The following is a 20,207-nucleotide window of genomic DNA, read 5'->3' as shown; positions in this document are numbered from 1 at the left end:
TGCTCTGGGGCGGGGCTGTGGGCGGGGCTTTATGTGGTGCTCTGATTACATATTCCTCTGTATTGGCTTATGACAGGTCGCTGATCCCTCACTGACCTGCCCCCATTATTACATAATGCATATAATAGTGTTGGTATTATTGGTGATAATGCCTATAATATTGTGGCTATTGTGAGGCTTAGAAAAAAATTACATCCAGCAAAATGTCACCGGTGATGGCGACGCCTGCACAGTAGCATCTATAAGTAAGAGACAGAGGCTACTGTGCAGGCGCCGCTGGTGACATTTTACTGGATGTAATTTTTTTCTAAGCCTCACAATAGCCACAATATTATAGGCATTATCACCAATAATATCAATGCTATTATATGCATTATGTAATAATGGGGGCAGGTCAGTGAGGGATCAGCAACCTGTCATAAGCCAGTACAGCTAAATATGTAATCAGACCACATAAAGCCCCGCCCACAGGCCACCACAGCCCCGCCCCAGAGCACGAGAATCTCATTAACGGAAAGCTACAAATAAAGATTTCATCACCAGGTATCAAAGTAAGACACCTATCCATAACTAATCCTATAGTTATATGATAAATAAAGATGCAGCCAGAATAAAGTATTTTATTAGAAATAAAGCAAAACACAGGGCAAGTGGGAAGAGCCGGGCAAAGCACCAGAATTGACGCATCTAATAGATGTGCCTTTTCTGGGCAGCTGCAGGCTGCTGTTTTTAGGCTGGGGGGTCAATATCCATGGCCCTTTACAAGCCTGAGAATACCAGCCCCCAACTGTCAGCTTTAGCAAGGCTGGTTGTCAAAAATGGGGGGACTCCATGCCATGTTTTTAAATTATTTCTTTATATAATTAAAAAAAACAGTGTGAGGACCCCTCTATTCTTGATAACCAGCCTTGCTGAAGCTGACAGATGAGGGTTGCAGCCCCCAGTTGTGAGTTTTGCCAGACTGGTTATAGAAAATACAGGGGAACCCACACCATTTTTTTCATTCATTTATTTAGTTATAACGCAGGCAGTGGGTGAGGAATACTCCAATCATCCGCTCCTGCTGTCACTGTTCTTGGCAGCAGCAGGTGTAGGTTGATGGGAGTAATAGTCCCAAACGCCCGCACCTACTATCATCATTCTCACTTTAATATAACTCTCATCATTCTCCCTGCCGGCAGAGCAGAGGAGAATGATGAGAGCGTCTTCAGCACCCGCCACCGGGGAACAGCGATTAATGTAGCGCTTCTTCCCTGCCGACCGTCCATGTGGTACGGATGCTGACATAGTTGTCACACGTGTGCCACGAGTAATACACACATGGACATCTCCGGTACCGGAAATATCAGGACGTGTGAAACCGGCCTTATACACAGTTCTCTTTAAATGCCTAATATTTCTTCTTGAAACTCATCTGACAGAAAATATTGGACCTTACGATAGTATAGATTGTGAAGTCTCCGAGACCCATACGCTAATTACCCCAGAGAGGTTTCACCACTAGCTGCTCATTTATTACTGATGGAGACTGTGGAGTTTGGTCATTTCAGTAGTTCCTAATCAGGCCCCATTATTAATATCTGACGTGTGTCACTTTATGTGGTGGTAAGTTTGGAATTCTTCACAAAGGATAATAGGAAACAAATGGATCTTACAAATTATTTTCCAGCTTCGCACTATACTCTATATACGGTTGTACACTACTGTCTGGGCACATGGCAGTGTTCAGAAGGGAAGGAGCGCCATTTAGCTATTTGAATGCAGATCTAGGTGGAATAGTTTGCAGACACAATGTATTGGGGGCACTGTTCATGGTCACCTGGCAGCTCAAAAGATGTCCTCCATCAACAGGCTTGGCACTATCTTCTCTGCTTTCCATATCCCAAGGATTGCCTTGCTCATCGCCCTTTAACACCATTACATGGAATCTGGACTTACACAGGGACCCCTAGGCTTGGACCATGGTGTTACCTGCTATTCTGTGGTATTAGATGGCAAGAAGAATAGTCAGGTAGCTGGGTCAGAACCAGAAGGACAGAATACAGAATCAGAAGACACAAGAGTAGTCAGTAAACGGGCCACGGTCACAGCAGGAAACAAATACACAAGCCGCAAGCTGAGCACAGAGGACTGAACCAGAGGAGAACAGCGCTGTATCTGGCGGATTCCGGCCATGTGCTTTGAGCTTTAGTAGGGTGTGGTACCATATGCAGAAGCCCTAATATAACTAAATGACAGAAAACCAGAATAGTAGAAATCCCCATAAAGTGATCCCATTTTATAAATGAATTCACTGAGGGTTATAATCCTTAGGAGGAGTGAATATTTTGACTCCACAGCCACTTTCCGGAAATTAACACACAGTGGATGTTGGCGAGTGAAAATTACACATTTGCCATTTTCTTACCCAGCACATAGTGCCCAGATTGTGCTCCAGGAGACACCGCAAATTAAGTGGATTCTTTTCACTATAATATTGCTAAATACAGGGATCCTAAATGTTGTTTGCGCACACTGCAAGACTCCAAAGTGAGAGCGGATTTTGCTGGATTGGTTTATTGAAACCTTGTTGCTTTTCAACAGCCTTTGAGCCACTAATAGTGCGGGAACCTCTGTTTTTCCATTGACAGATGATGGACCTGAGTGGGGACTTGTTTTTTGTGAGATGAGAATTGGTATTATTTTCGCCTACATAACATTGATTGGTTTCTTTTTATTTGATATTTGGGAGGCAGAATGAACAAACAGTTGAACACCACACACTACTGGTTCATCCTACAAGGTTTTCTATTAGACTGTGAACTGTCATTGTCTTGGTAAATAATTTAAGCTTTTACATAGCTTGCCATTTTTATGGACAGTTTAAGTAGAAATGCTCAAAAATATAAAACTCAAGGATATTTTATTAAAAAATAATTGTTTTTATCTTAGCAGATGACTGTACCAGGAGATCAAAGGGACAGCTGACATCTACAATTTTTAAATCTGATGATCTTGAGATCCTACAAGATACAACTGAAGTGATTGCTATTACTCCAGATATACCATCATCCATTCACAGCAAAGATCTGTCATCTGATCCTATGAAACAGGTCCCATCTTCTGATTCATTACTGACTACTAAGGAAAATCAAAGTCACAAAAGAGGTAATAAAAACCAAACTGCTCCTAAAGCAAAGAAGTCATTTTCATGTTCAGAATGTGGGAAATGTTTTACATGGAAATCACATTTTGTTACTCACCAGAGAATTCACACAGGAGCGAAACCTTTTTACTGTTCAGAATGTGGGAAAAATTTTGCACAGAAATCACATTTTGTTAGACACCAGAGAATTCACACAGGGGAGAAGCCTTTTTGCTGTTCAGAATGTGGGAAATATTTTGCACAGAAATCACATTTTGTTAGACACCAGAGAAATCACACGGGGGAAAAGCCTTTTTCCTGTTCAGAATGTGGGAAATGTTTTAACAATAAATCAGATTGTGTTAAGCACCAGAGAATCCACACAGGGGAGAAGCCTTTTTCATGTTTAGAATGTGGGATATGTTTTGGACAGAAATCAAGTTTTCTTTCCCACAAGAGAACTCACACAGGGGAGAAGCCTTTTTCATGTTCAGAATGTGGGAAATGTTTTGGACAGATATCAAGTTTTCTTTCCCACAAGAGAACTCACACAGGAGAGAAGCCTTTTTCATGTTCAGAATGTGGGAAATGTTTTGGACAGAAATCAAGTTTTCTTTCCCACAAGAGAACTCACACAGGGGAGAAGCCTTTTTCATGTTCAGAATGTGGGAAATGTTTTGGACAGAAATCAAGTTTTCTTTCCCACAAGAGAACTCACACAGGGGAGAAGCCTTTTTCATGTTCAGAATGTGGGAAATGTTTTGGACAGAAATCAAGTTTTCTTTCCCACAAGAGAACTCACACAGGGGAGAAGCCTTTTTCATGTTCAGAATGTGGGAAATGTTTTGGACAGAAATCAAGTTTTCTTTCCCACAAGAGAACTCACACAGGGGAGAAGCCTTTTTCATGTTCAGAATGTGGGAAATGTTTTAACACTAAATCAAATTGTGTTAAGCACCAGAGAATCCACAGAGGGGAGAAGCCTTTTTCATGTTTAAAATGTGGGAAATATTTTGCACAGAAATCATGTTTTCTTACCCACCAGAGAACTCACACAAGGGAGAAGCCTTCTTCCAGTTCAGAATGTGGGAAATATTTTAACCAGAAAGCGCATCTTGAACGCCATCAGAGTAGTCACACAGAGGAGAAGCCATTTTCATTTTCTTAATGTGGGAAATATTTTACTTGGAAATCAACTCTTAATAAACATCAGAGATGTCACATAGGGGAGAAGCCTTTTTTATGTTCATAGTGTTGGAATAGTTTTAACGAAAATTGCACCTTCTTAAATGGGTTGTCTCTTGTCATTCCTCATGTTTGCTGACGAAAGGAAAAAACTAAACCTTATTAATTGCAAATGTAAAACTATACCCATAATTCGCCCCCTGAAGGTTAGTTGGAACGTGAATAATAGAAAAAACATGTACCCCACATCTCAGTATATAGGGTGAGGTGAGGTTTACACACTCACTCTCCAAGCCTCTCATTTCTACGGGTTTCATCGTCCTCACCAAAGGCGACTCATCAGGAGACTATTTAACATTGACCTATATTCAAGCGAGACTAAACGAAAAAAGAAAAAAACTAAAATCATGTATCATGTTATTCGAAACAGTCAGAAAACTAGCCACATATTGGCAGATCCCACACCTCAAACTATATACTGTGTAAGTTTATAAGCCCCTCCAGTGTCAGGAATAGATAGTATGAATTTGAATTTACCAAATGGCTGCAATGAAACAGAGTGAAAAATTTAAAGGGGTCTGAATACTTTCCGTACCCACTGTATCAGTAAAAATAACTCCTCTTTATTAGGTTAAGTATAAAAGAATTGCACCATTTTCTGATACCCGTCACGTCTCCATTTTTTATGATCTCGGGTTGGGTGAAGGCTTATTTTTTGTGTGCCGAGCTGATGATTTTAATGAATACCATTTTGGTGCAGATACGATCTTTTGGTCATCCTTTATTGCATTTCAATGCAATGTTGTGGTGACCAAAAAAAGTAATTCTGGCGTTTTTACTTTTTTTCTCGTTACGCCATTTAGCGATCGGGTTAATTCTTTTTTATATTGATAGATCAGGCGATTATGAACAAATATGTGTATGTTTGATTTTTTATTTTATTTTGAAAGGGGCGAAAGGGGGTAATTTGAACTTTTATTTTTTTTTATATTTTTAAAAACATTTCTTTTTTTACTTTTGGCATTGTAAAGACATACAGCATTGTATCTTAATTAACCAGATGACTATTTTTTAGCAAACGAAGAATAATAGAATGTTATCTGTATGTTGGCTTTAAATTTAAGTGTTGATTTCTAGTTGGTGAAGAAAATAGACTTTTGTTTGTGTAAGTCAGTAATATTGACTTTTATTGTGCGCTTATCCTTGATCACTGGTGATGTTTGCTTATATGCTAATTATACATTGTGTTATGGAGCCAGTTTGTTTACTTCTAAAGCAGAGAGGGAAAAACTATGCAAATAGTTTAAATAATCAAGTAATGCTATAATAATCTCATCTCCATTCTTACCCTTTATATAAATACTGAATGAGGAACACTTGTTAAGTCTAAAAATAGGTTACATGCCTCTGTATAAAGAGACTGAGAGAGAGAAATAGCCAGAGAGATTCTGCCAAGACATCTATTCATCCTAAGGACAAGAGACAGGACAGCAGCCACAACATCATCACAAGGGACATGGATCTATCATTCTATAGGAAACAACCTAGGGGTTTTCAGCCTTGGTTGGAAGAATACAGATCTGCTCCATTGACTATCACTGAACCATGGATACGTTTGCAGATGCCAGATTGTGATCTTTGGATCAACCGGCCTTGTACCTTGTATGGACTCAATGGACTGTCATCTTCCTACACTTGTTGTTACCTCCTCTCTGTGTGCATGCCACAGGTGGAGTATCCGACCCTGGAATATGAAGCCAAGTTATGATCCTCGGTTCAGCTGGCCTTGTATGGACTGTCATCTTCCTACGCTTGTCGTTACCTCCTCTCTGTGTGTGCGTGCCACAAATGGGGTAGTGACCCTGGAAGATCTGAAGTCACAGAAGCTATTTTCCTGGCGGGTCAATGGAAGGGTGAGACTCTGTAATGTGCCCCATCTTGGGTATTTTTCTGAAACTGTTCTATGTGTTATCTGCCTGTTTTGTGGTACAATAAAGCATTGCCACACTGTTTTACCCTCACCCTGTGTTGTCTGAGTAGCATTTTGCCCATGCTAATAGGAGAGCTGGAGTTCGGCAGGATGATCCCTAGTTCATGTGGTTTTGGCTAGCGGACGGTGCTCATAGCATTCCGGCAGTGACAAGCATAGAGGTCTGCTGGAAACCTCTGGTTGTCATGCCAACCCATCTGTGACCTATGATAATGTGACGGGGTCACCGATGGGCGGATTTCCGGCGCGCTTGCTGGAAGTGCGCATTAAATGCTGCTGTCAGAGGCTGTTAGGGGCAAATGGCAACTGTTCAAGACAGCTGACGTACCGGAAAAGATGTAAGCTCACCGCCGGAGCCCACATCAAAGAGAGGAAGTACATTTACGCCTGATGTCGGAAAGGGGTTAAAGGGGATTGTTTTTACAGAGAAAGAAGTGGTAATCAATCATGTATACAACTTATAATGTTAAATAGTATAGAGGTAAGACAAGAAAATATAATTTGTGTAAACCATGTGTAGATATAAAAATTCAGCCAAATGTCAAATGTTGAAACACAACAAGAAAACACAAAAAGACAAATTTTCAAAAATACTCTGCAGTAAAAAATATGACAGTAATCAGCAAGTGATGGATAACAAATACAGGGTATTCAGTCGATACATTTTTTGCAAAAAGTGTATAGCAAGCTGCTCCACCACGTCACGGTAACCCTTCATGGAGCAGTACCTATCTAATGTATTTAAAACCTGAACATGTTAACAGTGTCTAAATGAACAGGATACAGACAGGCACCCCCCGGTATGGGCTCATGGTGCAAGGCAGCTCATTTATGTACATGTCACACAAGAGAGGGGTGGGGTCTCCCAAACCATGCTAAGCAAGGAGAAAACGGATTAAAAACATATGTGACATGCACAAGTGTGAACAAGTCGGTCAGACAGTGTTCACGCCACTCACTGGCTGAAACACAACAAGAAAATACAAAATGACAAATTTGCAAAAATACTCTGCAGTAAAAAATATGACAGTAATCAACAAGTGCTGGATAACAAATACAGGGTATTTAGTCGATACATTTATTGTAAAAAGTGTATAGCAAGCTGCTCCACCACGTCACGGTAACCCTTCATGGAGCAGTCCCTATCTAATGTATTTAAAATCTGAACATGTTAACAGTGTCTAAATGAACAGGATACAGACAGGCGCCCCCCAGTATGGGCTCGTGGTGCAAGGCAGCTCATTTATGTGCATGTCACACAAGAGAGGGGTGGGGTCTCCCAAACCATGCTAAGCAAGGAAAAAATGGATAGAAAACATATGTGACATGCACAAGTGTGAACAAGTCGGTCAGACAGTGTTCACGCCACCCACTGGCTTAAACACAACAAGAAAACACAAAATGACAAATTTGCAAAAATACTCTGCAGTAAAAAATATGACAGTAATCAGCAAGTGCTGGATAACAAATACAGGGTATTTAGTCGATACATTTTTTGCAAAAAAATTTGTCATTTTGTGTTTTCTTGTTGTGTTTCAGCCAGTGGGTGGCGTGAACACTGTCTGACCGACTTGTTCACACTTGTGCATGTCACATATGTTTTTAATCCGATTTTTTCCTTGCTTAGCATGGTTTGGGAGACCCCACCCCTCTCTTGTGTAACATGCACATAAATGAGCTGCCTTGCACCATGAGCCCATACTGGGGGGCGCCTGTCTGTATCCTGTTCATTTAGACACTGTTCACATGTTCAGGTTTTAAATACATTAGATAGGGACTGCTCCGTGAAGGGTTACCGTGACGTGGTGGAGCAGCTTGCTATACACTTTTTGCAAGACATGTATCGACTAAATACCCTGTATTTGTTATCCAGCACTTGCTGATTACTGTCATATTTTTTACTGCAGAGTATTTTTGCAAATTTGTCATTTTGTGTTTTCTTATGTTTCAGCCAGAGGGTGGCGTGAACACTGTCTGACCGACTTGTTCACACTTGTGCATGTCACATATGTTTTTAAATGTCAAATGTTGTAGCTCCATCTAGTGGCTATGTGCAAAAGTGCCACCATAGAGTCAAATGTATCCTAAGAGAGCGTCACTATCAAAGTGGAAATGAGATTAAGTGCACCGTATTTATTGAGTATAAGATAAATTCATGCATAGATATATGTAAACGGATTGTAGATATATCACTTGGTATCAGTTTAAAAGGTGAATAGATACTGTGCACTTATAAATGAATAGCTTATATAATGAGGACACAGGGGGCGTGTCTGGATGAGGAGCTGAGCGGGCGCAGGCAACACTAGCTGCATGCCCCAGCAGCAACAAACGGTCAGGGAAACCCGCAATTCCACTCACCACGACCTCAGACGGGGTCCGGGCACTGATGGGGCATGCAATGAGGAGCAGGGGAGCAGCGCTGGTCAGGATACCGGTCTTTGTGCCAGCGCCCAAGAAAATCCAAGATGGCCACCGCAGCAGTCACCATGCGGCCAGCGACTGTGTTGAGCACTCTGAGGGGTCTGATCTCCTGACACTGGGTCAGACCTCACCGGAGAGGGGTGTAATGTACTGTAAAGATGTTTCTAGAAACTTCTAGAAGTCTCCCCTTTTCTTATCAGGACATTGCAGCCTGCTGTGTAGCTGCAAACCCCCCTTCTCTTCCCCCCCACACACACCAGTGTCTTCATGTGCACAGCTCTGTGAAACCTGAAACCGTCCATTTCCTGTGAGCTAGGAATGTTAATTAGCTAAGTGAAAAGATGGTCCTTTGTTTAAAACCAAAGGCTGGTTACACGTATAGGAAATATTAAAAGAAGCCTAGCTCGTACTCCGCTCATGACAGAGATATAATAGTGATATTTCTGTTATCTGAGTGGACCCGGCTTCGCTACGGTGCCTCTGGTGAAGTTCTCGGACCTCCAGAAACCGAGATATGGATTGCTCCCAAATGGAATGTTGTAATTATTGCATGCTTGGAGTTGTTTCACTCTATTCGATGAGCTACAACCAATGATACCATATATGTGTTTGTGCAGGCTCCCCTTGCTAAGATATGATCCTCATAAGTTTTGTAGCCAAATCATAACTTGAAGAGAGGGAGGTTGGTCCTCTCCAGACCGCCCCTTTCATGAGGTCACAAACCCTAGTCTATATGCATTCCCTACCATATCCCAGGCCAGTTGGAGCTGAGTTTTGATGCTGAACAGACCTAACCCCCATGTCTTGGGATGTTTGGTTGCCGCCCCTCCCCCAAGCCACATGGGATGCCTAAAGAGTCATAAGCAACCGTGAGTGTACTTTCTGTTTTCATCCATTTTTGTTTTATACTTGTATTGTACATATTTTATGTCTCAATTTTATAACAACTTTTATCTATATACTGTAATCACTGCCCTCATTTTGGGGAATAAATGATATAATAATTCAGTCTGTCTTCATGCTCTAAGAAACGATCTATACGCCTTGTTTAGATAATCGCTACTAATTCAAGGGGTTTGCCGCGGACCCTCTTAATGAACTCTTTGATTAAATAAACCGTGGATGGTGGCAGCGTGGTGTGTGTGATTGATTAGGCTAGTTGGCAGGACAGAAAGGTCTTATATTGCTAAAGGGGGGCTGCGGCCACAGCACTGATAATTCCCTTACTGCGGTAGCCTAATTGCCCGTGCACAACAAGCAGCCCGTCCGGTGACTAATTATCCTAGGTGCAGTTCCCTGACTGTCCTGAGGGTAAGGGGACGCTGGAGAGCTGCGAGTTCCAAAGTGGAACTGAGAAAGTGGGACATACATAAATCCCCGCAGTTCTTGGAAGGTTGTTAGCAGTGATGGGGCACCCAAAATAAACCCCCCTGCGGCAAATTGTTAGAGCAAGGTTAGCTTGCTGCATTTTTGTCACATGGTGCCAGTGGTGGGATAACTAAGATAAGCCCCCACTGTGCCTGTGATAGCTGTGTGCCGCGTCCCTCCGTCCACTGATACACCCGTGTCAGTGGTGAGATTGTGACATATTGGTGACACAGGGTCCGCTGTCCGTCACGCTTTGGTGGCAGCGGGTCTCCCGTTCGTCACATATTGGTGGCAGCAGTGGGATTGTGACATATTGGTGAAACAGGGTCCGCTGTCCGTCACGCTTTGGTGGCAGCGGGTCTCCCGTTCGTCACAAGGGGCATGAGTGCAGTGGAGCAGACACAGGATAGATCGGGCAGCTCTTCATCCAGGAGCCTGGAGAAGCAGAGCAACAAATTGCAAGTATATGCACCTGACACGGCACCCCTCCACCCCATCACTGAGGCCACACTGAAGTCCCTGCTAGGAGATCTAAAGCAGGCTATACATAGTGACATTACCTCAGCCCTCACTGCACTACAGAAAGACATCGGGCACATAGGGGACAGAACAGCCCGTACTGAGGAGAAGCTGGAGGAATTCACCACAGCCCACAACGACTTAGTGGACTCTCATTATGAGGCAGATGAGCAGATCACCACCCTAAAACTAAAGCTGGCGGATTTGGAGGACCGCTCCAGGCGCAACAATCTGCGCTTTAGGGGATACCAGAAAGCGTTGCTGCGGGTGCGTTGTAGGAGTTCCTAACAGATTTCTTAACCGCACTAGTCCCTGAGGCGGAGCAGCGAGACCTCATAATAGAGCGCACAGGATCCCCAAACCCAAAAGTGCCCCGCCTCTGCGCCCAGGGATGTAATTGCCAGGCTTTATTTTTATCATTTTAAAGAAGCCATTAGCAAAGCTGCAGCGAGTGGACCGGAGCTCCCAGAGGTTCAAGAGCATCATGGTGTTCACCGACCTATCCGCCGTGACCCTGAACAGAAGGCGGGAGTTCTCCACAGCCACCAAGATCCTACAGGACAACGGGATCACATACAAGTGGGGCTACCCGGTGCTCGTCACCAAGAATGGAGCCACGCAGCTCCTGACTTCCCCCCCGAGAGGCCATTCCTCTTCTGCAGAAGTGGTCGCTGGCGTCTGTGGACGAGGATACCAGCTCCCCGCTGAAGAAGATGCCGCACACCCTGATGAAGGTGTGGACATGAACAAGAGAAGAGAATACAAGACTACTTTTCACCATGGTCTGCGGAGGCACGAGAGGAGAGTTTTTTCTTTCTCTTCACCCCCCACTATATACTGGATAGAGGAGCATATCAACCCCCAATGCCCCCACTATATACTGGATAGAGGAGCATATCAGCCCTCAATACCCCCCACTATATACTGGATAGCGGAGCATATCCAGGAGGTTCACTTAGAACCAAACTCTATTTTTGAAGCTGTTACAGTTTTTTCACAAAATTAAAGTTTGTTTTTTGTTATTCCCACATTTTTCCTAATTGTCTAGTGGTGACACATAGATTGTATCTGTAATCTGTACATGGTTCTTCACATTTCTAGCATTAATGTAAAGGGACTGAATAGTCAATTCAGAAGATCCCTTCTATGGAAAGAGGCCAAATCCCTAAAAGCAGATGTATTGTGCATTCAGGACACCCACCAATATAGCACTGACGCCCCCAGACTGCAGAATAGAAATTTCCCAAATGTCTTTCATTCCCATGCAATTGACAAAAAAAGAGGAGTAGTAATCGCGATAAAGAACACCGTCGCCTTCCAGCTAATCACCAGCGTAGTGGACGACGAGGGCAGATACGTCATCCTAGTCTGAACCATAAATAACAAGACCTACACAATTGTCTCTATTAATGCCCCTAACTCCAAGCAGATTTCATTTCTTAAAGGTACCCTGGCGGTAGTGGCAAAGGTTAAAAAAGGTGCCTTGTTAGTCTGTGGGGACTTTACCATCACCCCCTGTCCTAACATTGACAAATCGCTACCCCCTCAGAAGAAAGAAAACACCCAATCACTCTCTCAGACCTTCCTAGCGGAAGAACTCTACGATGTCTGGCGGGCACTACATGCCTCCGAGCGGGATTACACCTTCTACTCACACTCCCATAGAGGTGACTCCAGAACTGATCTAATGGTCACAGATAAATGGTTATTACAGGCCATGATAGGGAACATAACCTGGTCGGACCATGCCCCGGTCTCCAGTCAAATTACAGAGGGACACAACTATCCGACATATTCCCCATGGAGAGTAAATAACTACTGAATCACATCCCATAAAATTAGGCCCCAATTGCAGGAATCATTATCAGAATAGTTCACAATTAATAACAAACCCGATGTGTCCGTATCTACAGTATGGTGCGCCCACAAGGCCGACATCCAGGGTAAAATAGCGTCCCAGAATAAAAAACCAACACTACACCAAATAGAGGAAATTAATCAAAACATAGCCGCACTAGAAGAGGCTCACAAACGTAGCCCCACAAACACAATCCTCCAAACATTACAGAAACTAAGGTATGAACTATACCAACTGATCCAACACAAATACGAGCACAATCTACGGAAAAGTAATGCCAAATATTACTGGCAGGGAAGCAAAGCGGGCAAAATTTTAGCATAAGTGAAGAGTCTCCGCGAGCTCAACGATCACTGGATTTTAGCCGTTGCAGCTGAAAAGAGGAAATCGGTAAATTTTGGCTCATTTTTCATCGCTTTGAAATCTCTTTAACAATAACAATATGGAAGAGGCCAGGAGCCATTTGGTGAGCTGCATTTCTTGCTACATGTTCACAGACTTACCAGTAGAAAACCCAAACTTCACATGCCACAAATGCAAGCTTGTGTCCCTGTTGGAGGAAAAGTTGCAAAATCTCGAGGAGAGGATAGCTACATTGAAGATCATTAAGGAAGGTGAAGAGTTCTTAGACAGAGCAGAATTATCTCTTCATGTTACAGAAAGAGAAGAAGTTCAAAGTGCACCTGAAGAAACAGAGGAATGGAAACATGTGACCCATAGAAGCAGGAGGATCAGGAGGCAGTCAGCACCCATACTGCTCAGGAACCAGTACCAGGCTCTTACGCAGGAGAATGATGAAGAAATACATCAGGATAAGACTTTGCCCACAAACAGCAACCTTGTACGCCTTCAGAATCCTCCTGGATGGAGAAAGAAAAATGTTGTGAAGAAGAAACGGAGAGTGGTGGTCATGGGGGATTCCCTGTTGAGAGTAAGAATACAAGGACTTACTTACTGTTTGGGTAAGAATACAAGGACAGAACAGTGGAAAGGACACCATTGTAGGCATTTACTACAGGCCGCCTGTGCAAGCTGAAGATATGGATGACCTCTTTATGCATCAAATGGCCAAGTTCTCCAAAAATATGACATAGTTTTCATGGGAGATTTCAACTATCCAGACATTTGTTGGAAATCTCTCTCAGGCAAAACTAACAGGTCAAGGAAATTCTTATCCTCTCTTGCTGACAACTTTATCTTCCAAAAGGTAGGGCAGAAAACAAGGGGAACTGCTACCTTGGATCTAATCCTTATAAACAGGGAGGAAATGGTTGAGGAGGTAAAAGTGGCTGGGACCCTAGGAGGTAGCGACCATGCTATTTTAGAATTTTGGATAACTAGAGGAGGAAGACCTGTGAAGACTCAGATGTCAAGGTTAGATTTCAGAAAGGCAGAGTTTAAGGGATTCAGAAAGAGAATTGGAGGGATCCATTGGCTGGATATCCTTAAGGACAAAACTGTCCAGGAAGGATGGGAAATCTTGAAAAATGAAATTCTCAAAGCACAATTGTTAACAATTCCGAAAAGAGGGAAGAATAGGAAGCATTTAAGGAAGCCAGGATGGATGAACACAGAACTTAAGCACATGCTAAAAAGGAAGAAAAAAATGTTTATAAAATGGAAAGAGGGAGGCATATCTAAAGAAGAATATAATGCTGTCTGCAGAACTTGCAGGGCACAAATCAGATTAGCTAAAGCTGACAATGAATTGAGGCTTGCAAGAGATGTCAAAAGCAATAATAAAGGATTTTGGGGATATCTCAAAAGTAAAAGAAAAGTCAAAGATGCTATAGGATTTTTACCGGATGAAAATGATGAAATGGTAAGAAAGGATGTTGAGAAGGCCGAACTTTTAAATTCCTATTTTGCATCTGTTTTCTCTCAGAAAGGAAATGTAACATCAACTGTTTTTCACTGTCCTATTAAGGGAATAGAGGAATCCAGGATATCTATAAACAGGAAGATAGTGAGGAAACAGCTAGCCTAAATGAATTCAAGTCTCCAGGTCCAGATGAATTACATCACAGAGTACTGAAGGAGATAGCAGAAGAAATTTTTGAACCCCTCTCCATAATATTTGAAAATTCTTGGAGTACAGGAGAAGTCCCAGAAGACTGGAGAAGAGCAAATGTTCCTATCTTCAAAAAGGGAAGAAGGTGGACCCAGGCAACTATAGGCCGGTGAGTCTGACGTCTATACCAGGAAAGATCTTTGAACAAATTATTAAACAACATGTATGTCAGTACCTGGATAAGAATGAAGTGATTAAACAGAGTCAGCATGGGTTTGTAACTAATAAGTCATGTCAGACTAACTTAATTTCCTTCTATGACAGAATCACTGATTGGGTGGATCAGGGAAATGCTGTAGATATAGTATATCTTGACTTCAGCAAAGCGTTTGACAAAGTCTCTCATACAATCCTTATTGAAAAAAATGACTTGGTATGGAATGGACAAGGCAACTGTTAGGTGGATTCATAACTGGCTTAGTGATTGGATCCAAAGAGTGGTCGTAAATGGCTGCACATCCAGTTGGAAGAATGTCTCAAGTGGGGTACCACAGGGCTCTGTCCTGGGCCCTGTATTGTTCAACATCTTTATCAACGATTTAGATGAAGGAATTGAGGGTAAACTAATTAAATTTGCTGAAGACACAAAGTTAGGAGGGATAGCTAATACTAGAGAAGAGAGAGAGAGGATTCAAAAAGATATAAATAAACTGGAGAAGTGGGCAGCAACTAACAGAATGGTTTTCATCAGGGAAAAATGCAAAGTACTACATCTGGGCAATAAAAATGTAAAAAGCATATACAGAATGGGAGGAATAGGGCTAAGCAACAGCACATGTGAAAAAGACTTGGGTATACTAATAGATCACAGACTGAATATGCGTCAACAGTGTGATGCAGCAGCAAAAAAGGCAAATGCAATTCTAGGATGTATTAGCAGAAGCATACAGTCTAGATCACGTGAAGTCATTATTGCCCTCTACTCCTCTTTGGTCAGACCTCATCTGGAATATTGTGTCCAGTTTTGGGCACCACATTTTAAAAAAGACATCAACAAACTGGAGCAAGTTCAGAAAAGAGCGACCAGAATGGTGACCGGTCTGCAAACCCTGTCTTATGAGGAAAGGTTGCAGGATTTGGGAATGTTTAGTTTGCAAAAGAGAAGTCTGAGAGGAGACTTAATAGCTGTCTACAAATATCTAAAGGGCTGTCACATTGTAGAAGGATCAACTTTATTCTCATTTGTACAAGGAAAGACTAGAAGCAATGGGATGAAACTGAATGGGAGGAGACACAGATTAGATATTAGAAAAAACTTTTTGACAGTTAGAGTGATCAATGAGTGGAACAGGCTGCCACGAGAAGTGGTGAGTTCTCCTTCAATGGAAGTCTTCAAACAGAGGCTGGACAGACATCTGACTGGGGTGATTTAGTGAATCCTGCTTTGAGCAGGGGGTTGGACCAGATGGCCCAGGAGGTCCCTTCCAACTCTACGATTCTATGATTCATATAGCATGGTCAGTTTTACCACAAAATGTACACTGTAAAAACAATTCACAATAAACAATGTCAGAATTGTTTTTTTCACAATTTCACCGCACTTGGAATTTTTTCCTTGTTTTTGAGTACACTATGTGGTAAAATTAAGGGAGTCATTGAAAAGTACAACTCGCCCCACAAACATCAAGTCCTCATATGTCTATGTGGACAGAGAGATAAGAGTTATGGCTCTGGGAAGAAGGGAAGGAAAAAATAGAAGCAAAAAACAAAAATGGGCCGCAGCATGAAGGGGTTAATTGTGTCTTTCTGCCACTTACAGGGAAAGTTAGAAATTAGTTGTGTCAGGTCAGCGTTATGTTCATGGCTTCTGATTTAGAGGAGTTGACTATAAAGAAACATGAAAATAGGGGGGGAAGCCAGCACTGCTTAAGGTTAGAATGCATAAATTGGAGTGCATGTGCACATAATATCTAGCTGTATTCAAAAATGAGATATTTAGCAAAAAAATTGATCAATTCATTTGAGCCACCCCGCCGCGCCAAGGCAATCTCATATGGGGGGTCCTACTCTATATATTTTTAATAAATGCTGTGCCATTACGGCCTCCTAAATACATTTAGAGCATGACCACATCAAGTGCAAACTGTACCTGAACATTACTGGATCGCTCCCATGAAGCCAGATGAAGCAAGTGCAGATGAAGGCCAACCAGGTCTGAACACAGACATATCAGGAATGGCCTCCACACATTGCCTGACCAGCAAACATAGATGAAGGGCGATGTTGGTCCAGACACAGGTGCACAATTAAATAAAGCTTGGGGCAGGGTGGGGCTGCCGTGTGTGTGCACAGCAGCCTAATCCATCACAATGAACACAGAAAAATTATGGCGGACATAACCAAGCATGCACGGCAACAGTGGTGGTGAGCCACAAACCAACAACAAGAAAATAGGGGGGGAAGCCAGCACTGCTTAGGCTACTTTCACACATCAGGTTTTCGGCGTCAGGCGCGATCCGGCGTCGTGCCGGAACGCCGGATCCGGCAAATGTTTCGTAAAACCGGATGTGACGGATCCGGTTTTCTGGCGGATCCGTCTTTTTCTGGACAGACAAAACCGGATCCGTCTCATCTGGTTCATCCGTTTTTCTATCCGCTTTTCGACGGATTACGCCGGATCCGGTTTTTAAAATTGACCCTTGTGGCCTTCCGAACGGGATTGGCTACTGGAAAACTATATATAGCGTGTTCCTACAGCCCTTCTTTGACAGGTTGTAGAGGAGAAAGTGCAGGTTGGAGAGAAGAGCAAGTTACTGGCGAAGATGGATGTTGTCATTGGAAATATTTTGAAGAATTTGGTGGATTTTATAGCGGAGGCGAATCGTTTGAGGGTGATTGTTCTGGAGAAGGAGAGAGCGAAACAGCAGCGCATCAGGCATCGTAGACGACGTTTGTGGATCCACCCCATCACAGCCAAGAGAATGACGCGTGGGGTCTATTCTACACTCTGCATGGACCTTCGACGAAACCCGGATAAATTTTTTGGATATGTTAGGATGAAAATGGAGAATTTTGATTACTTGGTGGAGCGCATTGCACACCTCATAAGAAAAGCGGACACCTATTGCCGCTTCTCTGTTTCACCCGCAGAGCGTCTGATGGTGACTTTAAGGTAAGCCACATTTATTGGATATGCTCGCATCAGAGCACACTTTCACTGCAATCTTGTTGGTGGTAGTTTGTATCTCCAAGTGTTATAGGTCAGTTTTGGTATGTAATGCTGTGATTTAAAACTAATTTATTGTTTTTTAATTCCCCACAGATTTCTTGCAACTGGAGAATCCCTTTCATCACTGCATTTCCAGTACAGACTCGGGATTTCCACCATATCTGGAATAGTGAAGTACACATGCCGTGCACTGTGGGACTCCTTAGCTGAAGAGTTTTTACCAGAGCCCACAACAGAGAGGTGGATTGAAATTGCTGACAAGTTTCAACAGATATGTCAGTTTCCAAACTGCTTGGGCGCTGTGGACGGGAAACATATCCGCATTGTAAAGCCAGCTGGATCGGGATCGGAATATTTCAATTACAAGAAATATTTTTCAATTGTCCTCATGGCCATCGCTGACGCGGAATACAAATTTATTGCGGTTGATATTGGGGCCTATGGCCGCTCCAATGACTCTCATGTTTTCAAACTGTCTGCCATGGGGCGTAAACTGTATGGAAACACCTTCCAGTTCCCACCCCCTAGACCGCTGCCGCAAACATCTGGTCCACCTATGCCATTTGTCTGTGTAGGGGATGAAGCCTTCCAGCTGTCAGAACACCTTTTGAAACCGTACTCTAGCAGAGGATTGACAAGACCAAAACGCATTTTTAATTACCGCCTCACAAGAGCAAGAAGAATGGTTGAATGTACCTTTGGTATTCTGACAGCCAAATGGCGGGTCCTATTGACTGCGATCAACCTCAAGACAGAAACTGTGGACGAGGTGATCAAAGCGTGCGTGGTACTCCACAATTTTGTTATCTGCAAGGAACCCATTTCCATTGAGGACACCTCTGAAGAAACCACCTTGCAAGATTACCATGACATTACCACTAGAAGTTCTGTGACGGTTTCAGTAATGAGGGACAATTTTGCACTATACTTTATCTCACCTCAAGGCAGAGTACACTGGGATGACAGAGTGTGAAAGATTTGTGCCCAACCAAACTTGTGTACCTTCTGTACCAACAGTATATACCTTTGCCAACCAAAGTTGGCTATCTTGTCATGGTCTCTATTTTTAGCTTTAGGCCACAGGTGTGTACCTGGTTGTGTTTTATGCTAAGTATTTCACCTTTTAACAAAAGTTGTGTACATTGTTAGGAAATCACCAACAATAAACACAACTTTTTAGGTGAAATACTTTGCTTCAAACACAACCAGGAACACAACTGTGGCAAAAAGCTAAAATTTACCCACAGTTATATACCTAGTTTTGAATACCATTTCACCTTTTAAATACCCTGTATTTAACCTTTTTCGCCGCAGAAAGAAATGACAGACAACCAGTGTAAAATAATTTAACTTTTATTGAAAAATGTTTTTTTTAGTAAACTTTTTTAAAATTTTAATAAACTTGTTTAATAAAACTTTGAAACTATAAAACTGAAACCATAAAACTGGTCATTTTTATTTAAATACACACATTATAAATCTGTGTAGTGTGTGGTGGAAATACTGCTGGAGGGGCTGCGGGACACTTCGACACTGGGAGTGTGGAGAGAGGACTGGGATCGTGGTGGGGAAGGAACAGTTAGAGGTGAAGGTGTGGAAAAAACTACAGAATGGGTGGACATGTGGGAAGCAGAAGAGGTGGTGGGTGGTGGAGTGGAGGGTTGGGCAGGGACTGTAGGAGCAGATGATGTTGATGGCAAGTTGTATGGGGAAGGAGTTTGGTACGGGGCAGGTTGCTGGAAGTGGGGAGATGTCTGGTACGGGGCAGGTTGCTGGAAGTGGGGAGATGTCTGGTACGGGGCAGGTTGCTGGAAGTGGGGAGATGTCTGGTACGGGGCAGGTTGCTGGAAGTGGGGAGATGTCTGGTACTGGGGAGGTTGCTGGTACTGGGGAGTTTGCAGGTACTGTGGAGGTTGCTGGTACTGGGGAGGTTGCTGGTGCTGGGGAGGTTGCTGGTGCTGGGGAGGTTGCTGGTGCTGGGGAGGTGGATGGTGCTGGGGAGGTGGATGGTGCTGGGGAGGTGGATGGTGCTGGGGAGGTGGATGGTATGTAATAGGAGGGGGAGGATGGAAAGTGGCTGGAGGTGGATGGTATGTAATAGGAGGGGGAGGATGGAAAATGGCTGGAGGGGGTGTAGATGTAATAGGAGGGGGAGGATGGAAAGTGGCTGGAGGGGGTGCAGGTGGAGGAACTACTGTGGTGGGAGGAGGAGGAGGTTGGGAGGTAACTTGCTGGAGAGCAGCATGGCATGAATGCATTACATGCATCTGCTGGGCAGGAGAGAGCGTTTCCATGCACTCCACAACAGACCTGAAAAAGGTGTGGTTTGGCGAAGATCTTGCTTCTGAATGCATGGTTTGCAGAAGTGTCTTCACCTCCAGAATGCTGGAGTTGATCTGCTGATAGCCTGCGGAGATTTGCTCTGACAAGACTTTTAGACAGTTCTGGAAAGATGCATTCAGATGCAAGAACTCTGGCGCATAAGTCTTTTCCTGACCC

The 20,207-nt window shown here is 43.1% G+C and overlaps 1 protein-coding gene across 1 annotated transcript in view; it reads left to right on the top strand.

The window, feature by feature from the left end:
- Positions 1 to 6,330, top strand: part of LOC141060283 (uncharacterized) — a 51,350-nt gene extending 45,020 nt beyond the window's left edge. Inside the window, 1 exon segment of the mRNA XM_073556500.1 lies at positions 3,148 to 6,330. Coding sequence (XP_073412601.1) covers positions 3,148 to 4,376 — 1,229 coding nt within the window. The 3' untranslated portion in view covers positions 4,377 to 6,330.
- Positions 6,331 to 20,207: the final 13,877 nt, after the last annotated feature.

Source organism: Dendrobates tinctorius, unplaced genomic scaffold, assembly GCF_039654945.1.
Source record: "Dendrobates tinctorius isolate UK_male_01 unplaced genomic scaffold, ASM3965494v1 ptg000233l, whole genome shotgun sequence".
NCBI lineage: Eukaryota > Metazoa > Chordata > Amphibia > Anura > Dendrobatidae > Dendrobates > Dendrobates tinctorius.
This window is presented reverse-complemented; position numbering and strand designations above follow the sequence as displayed.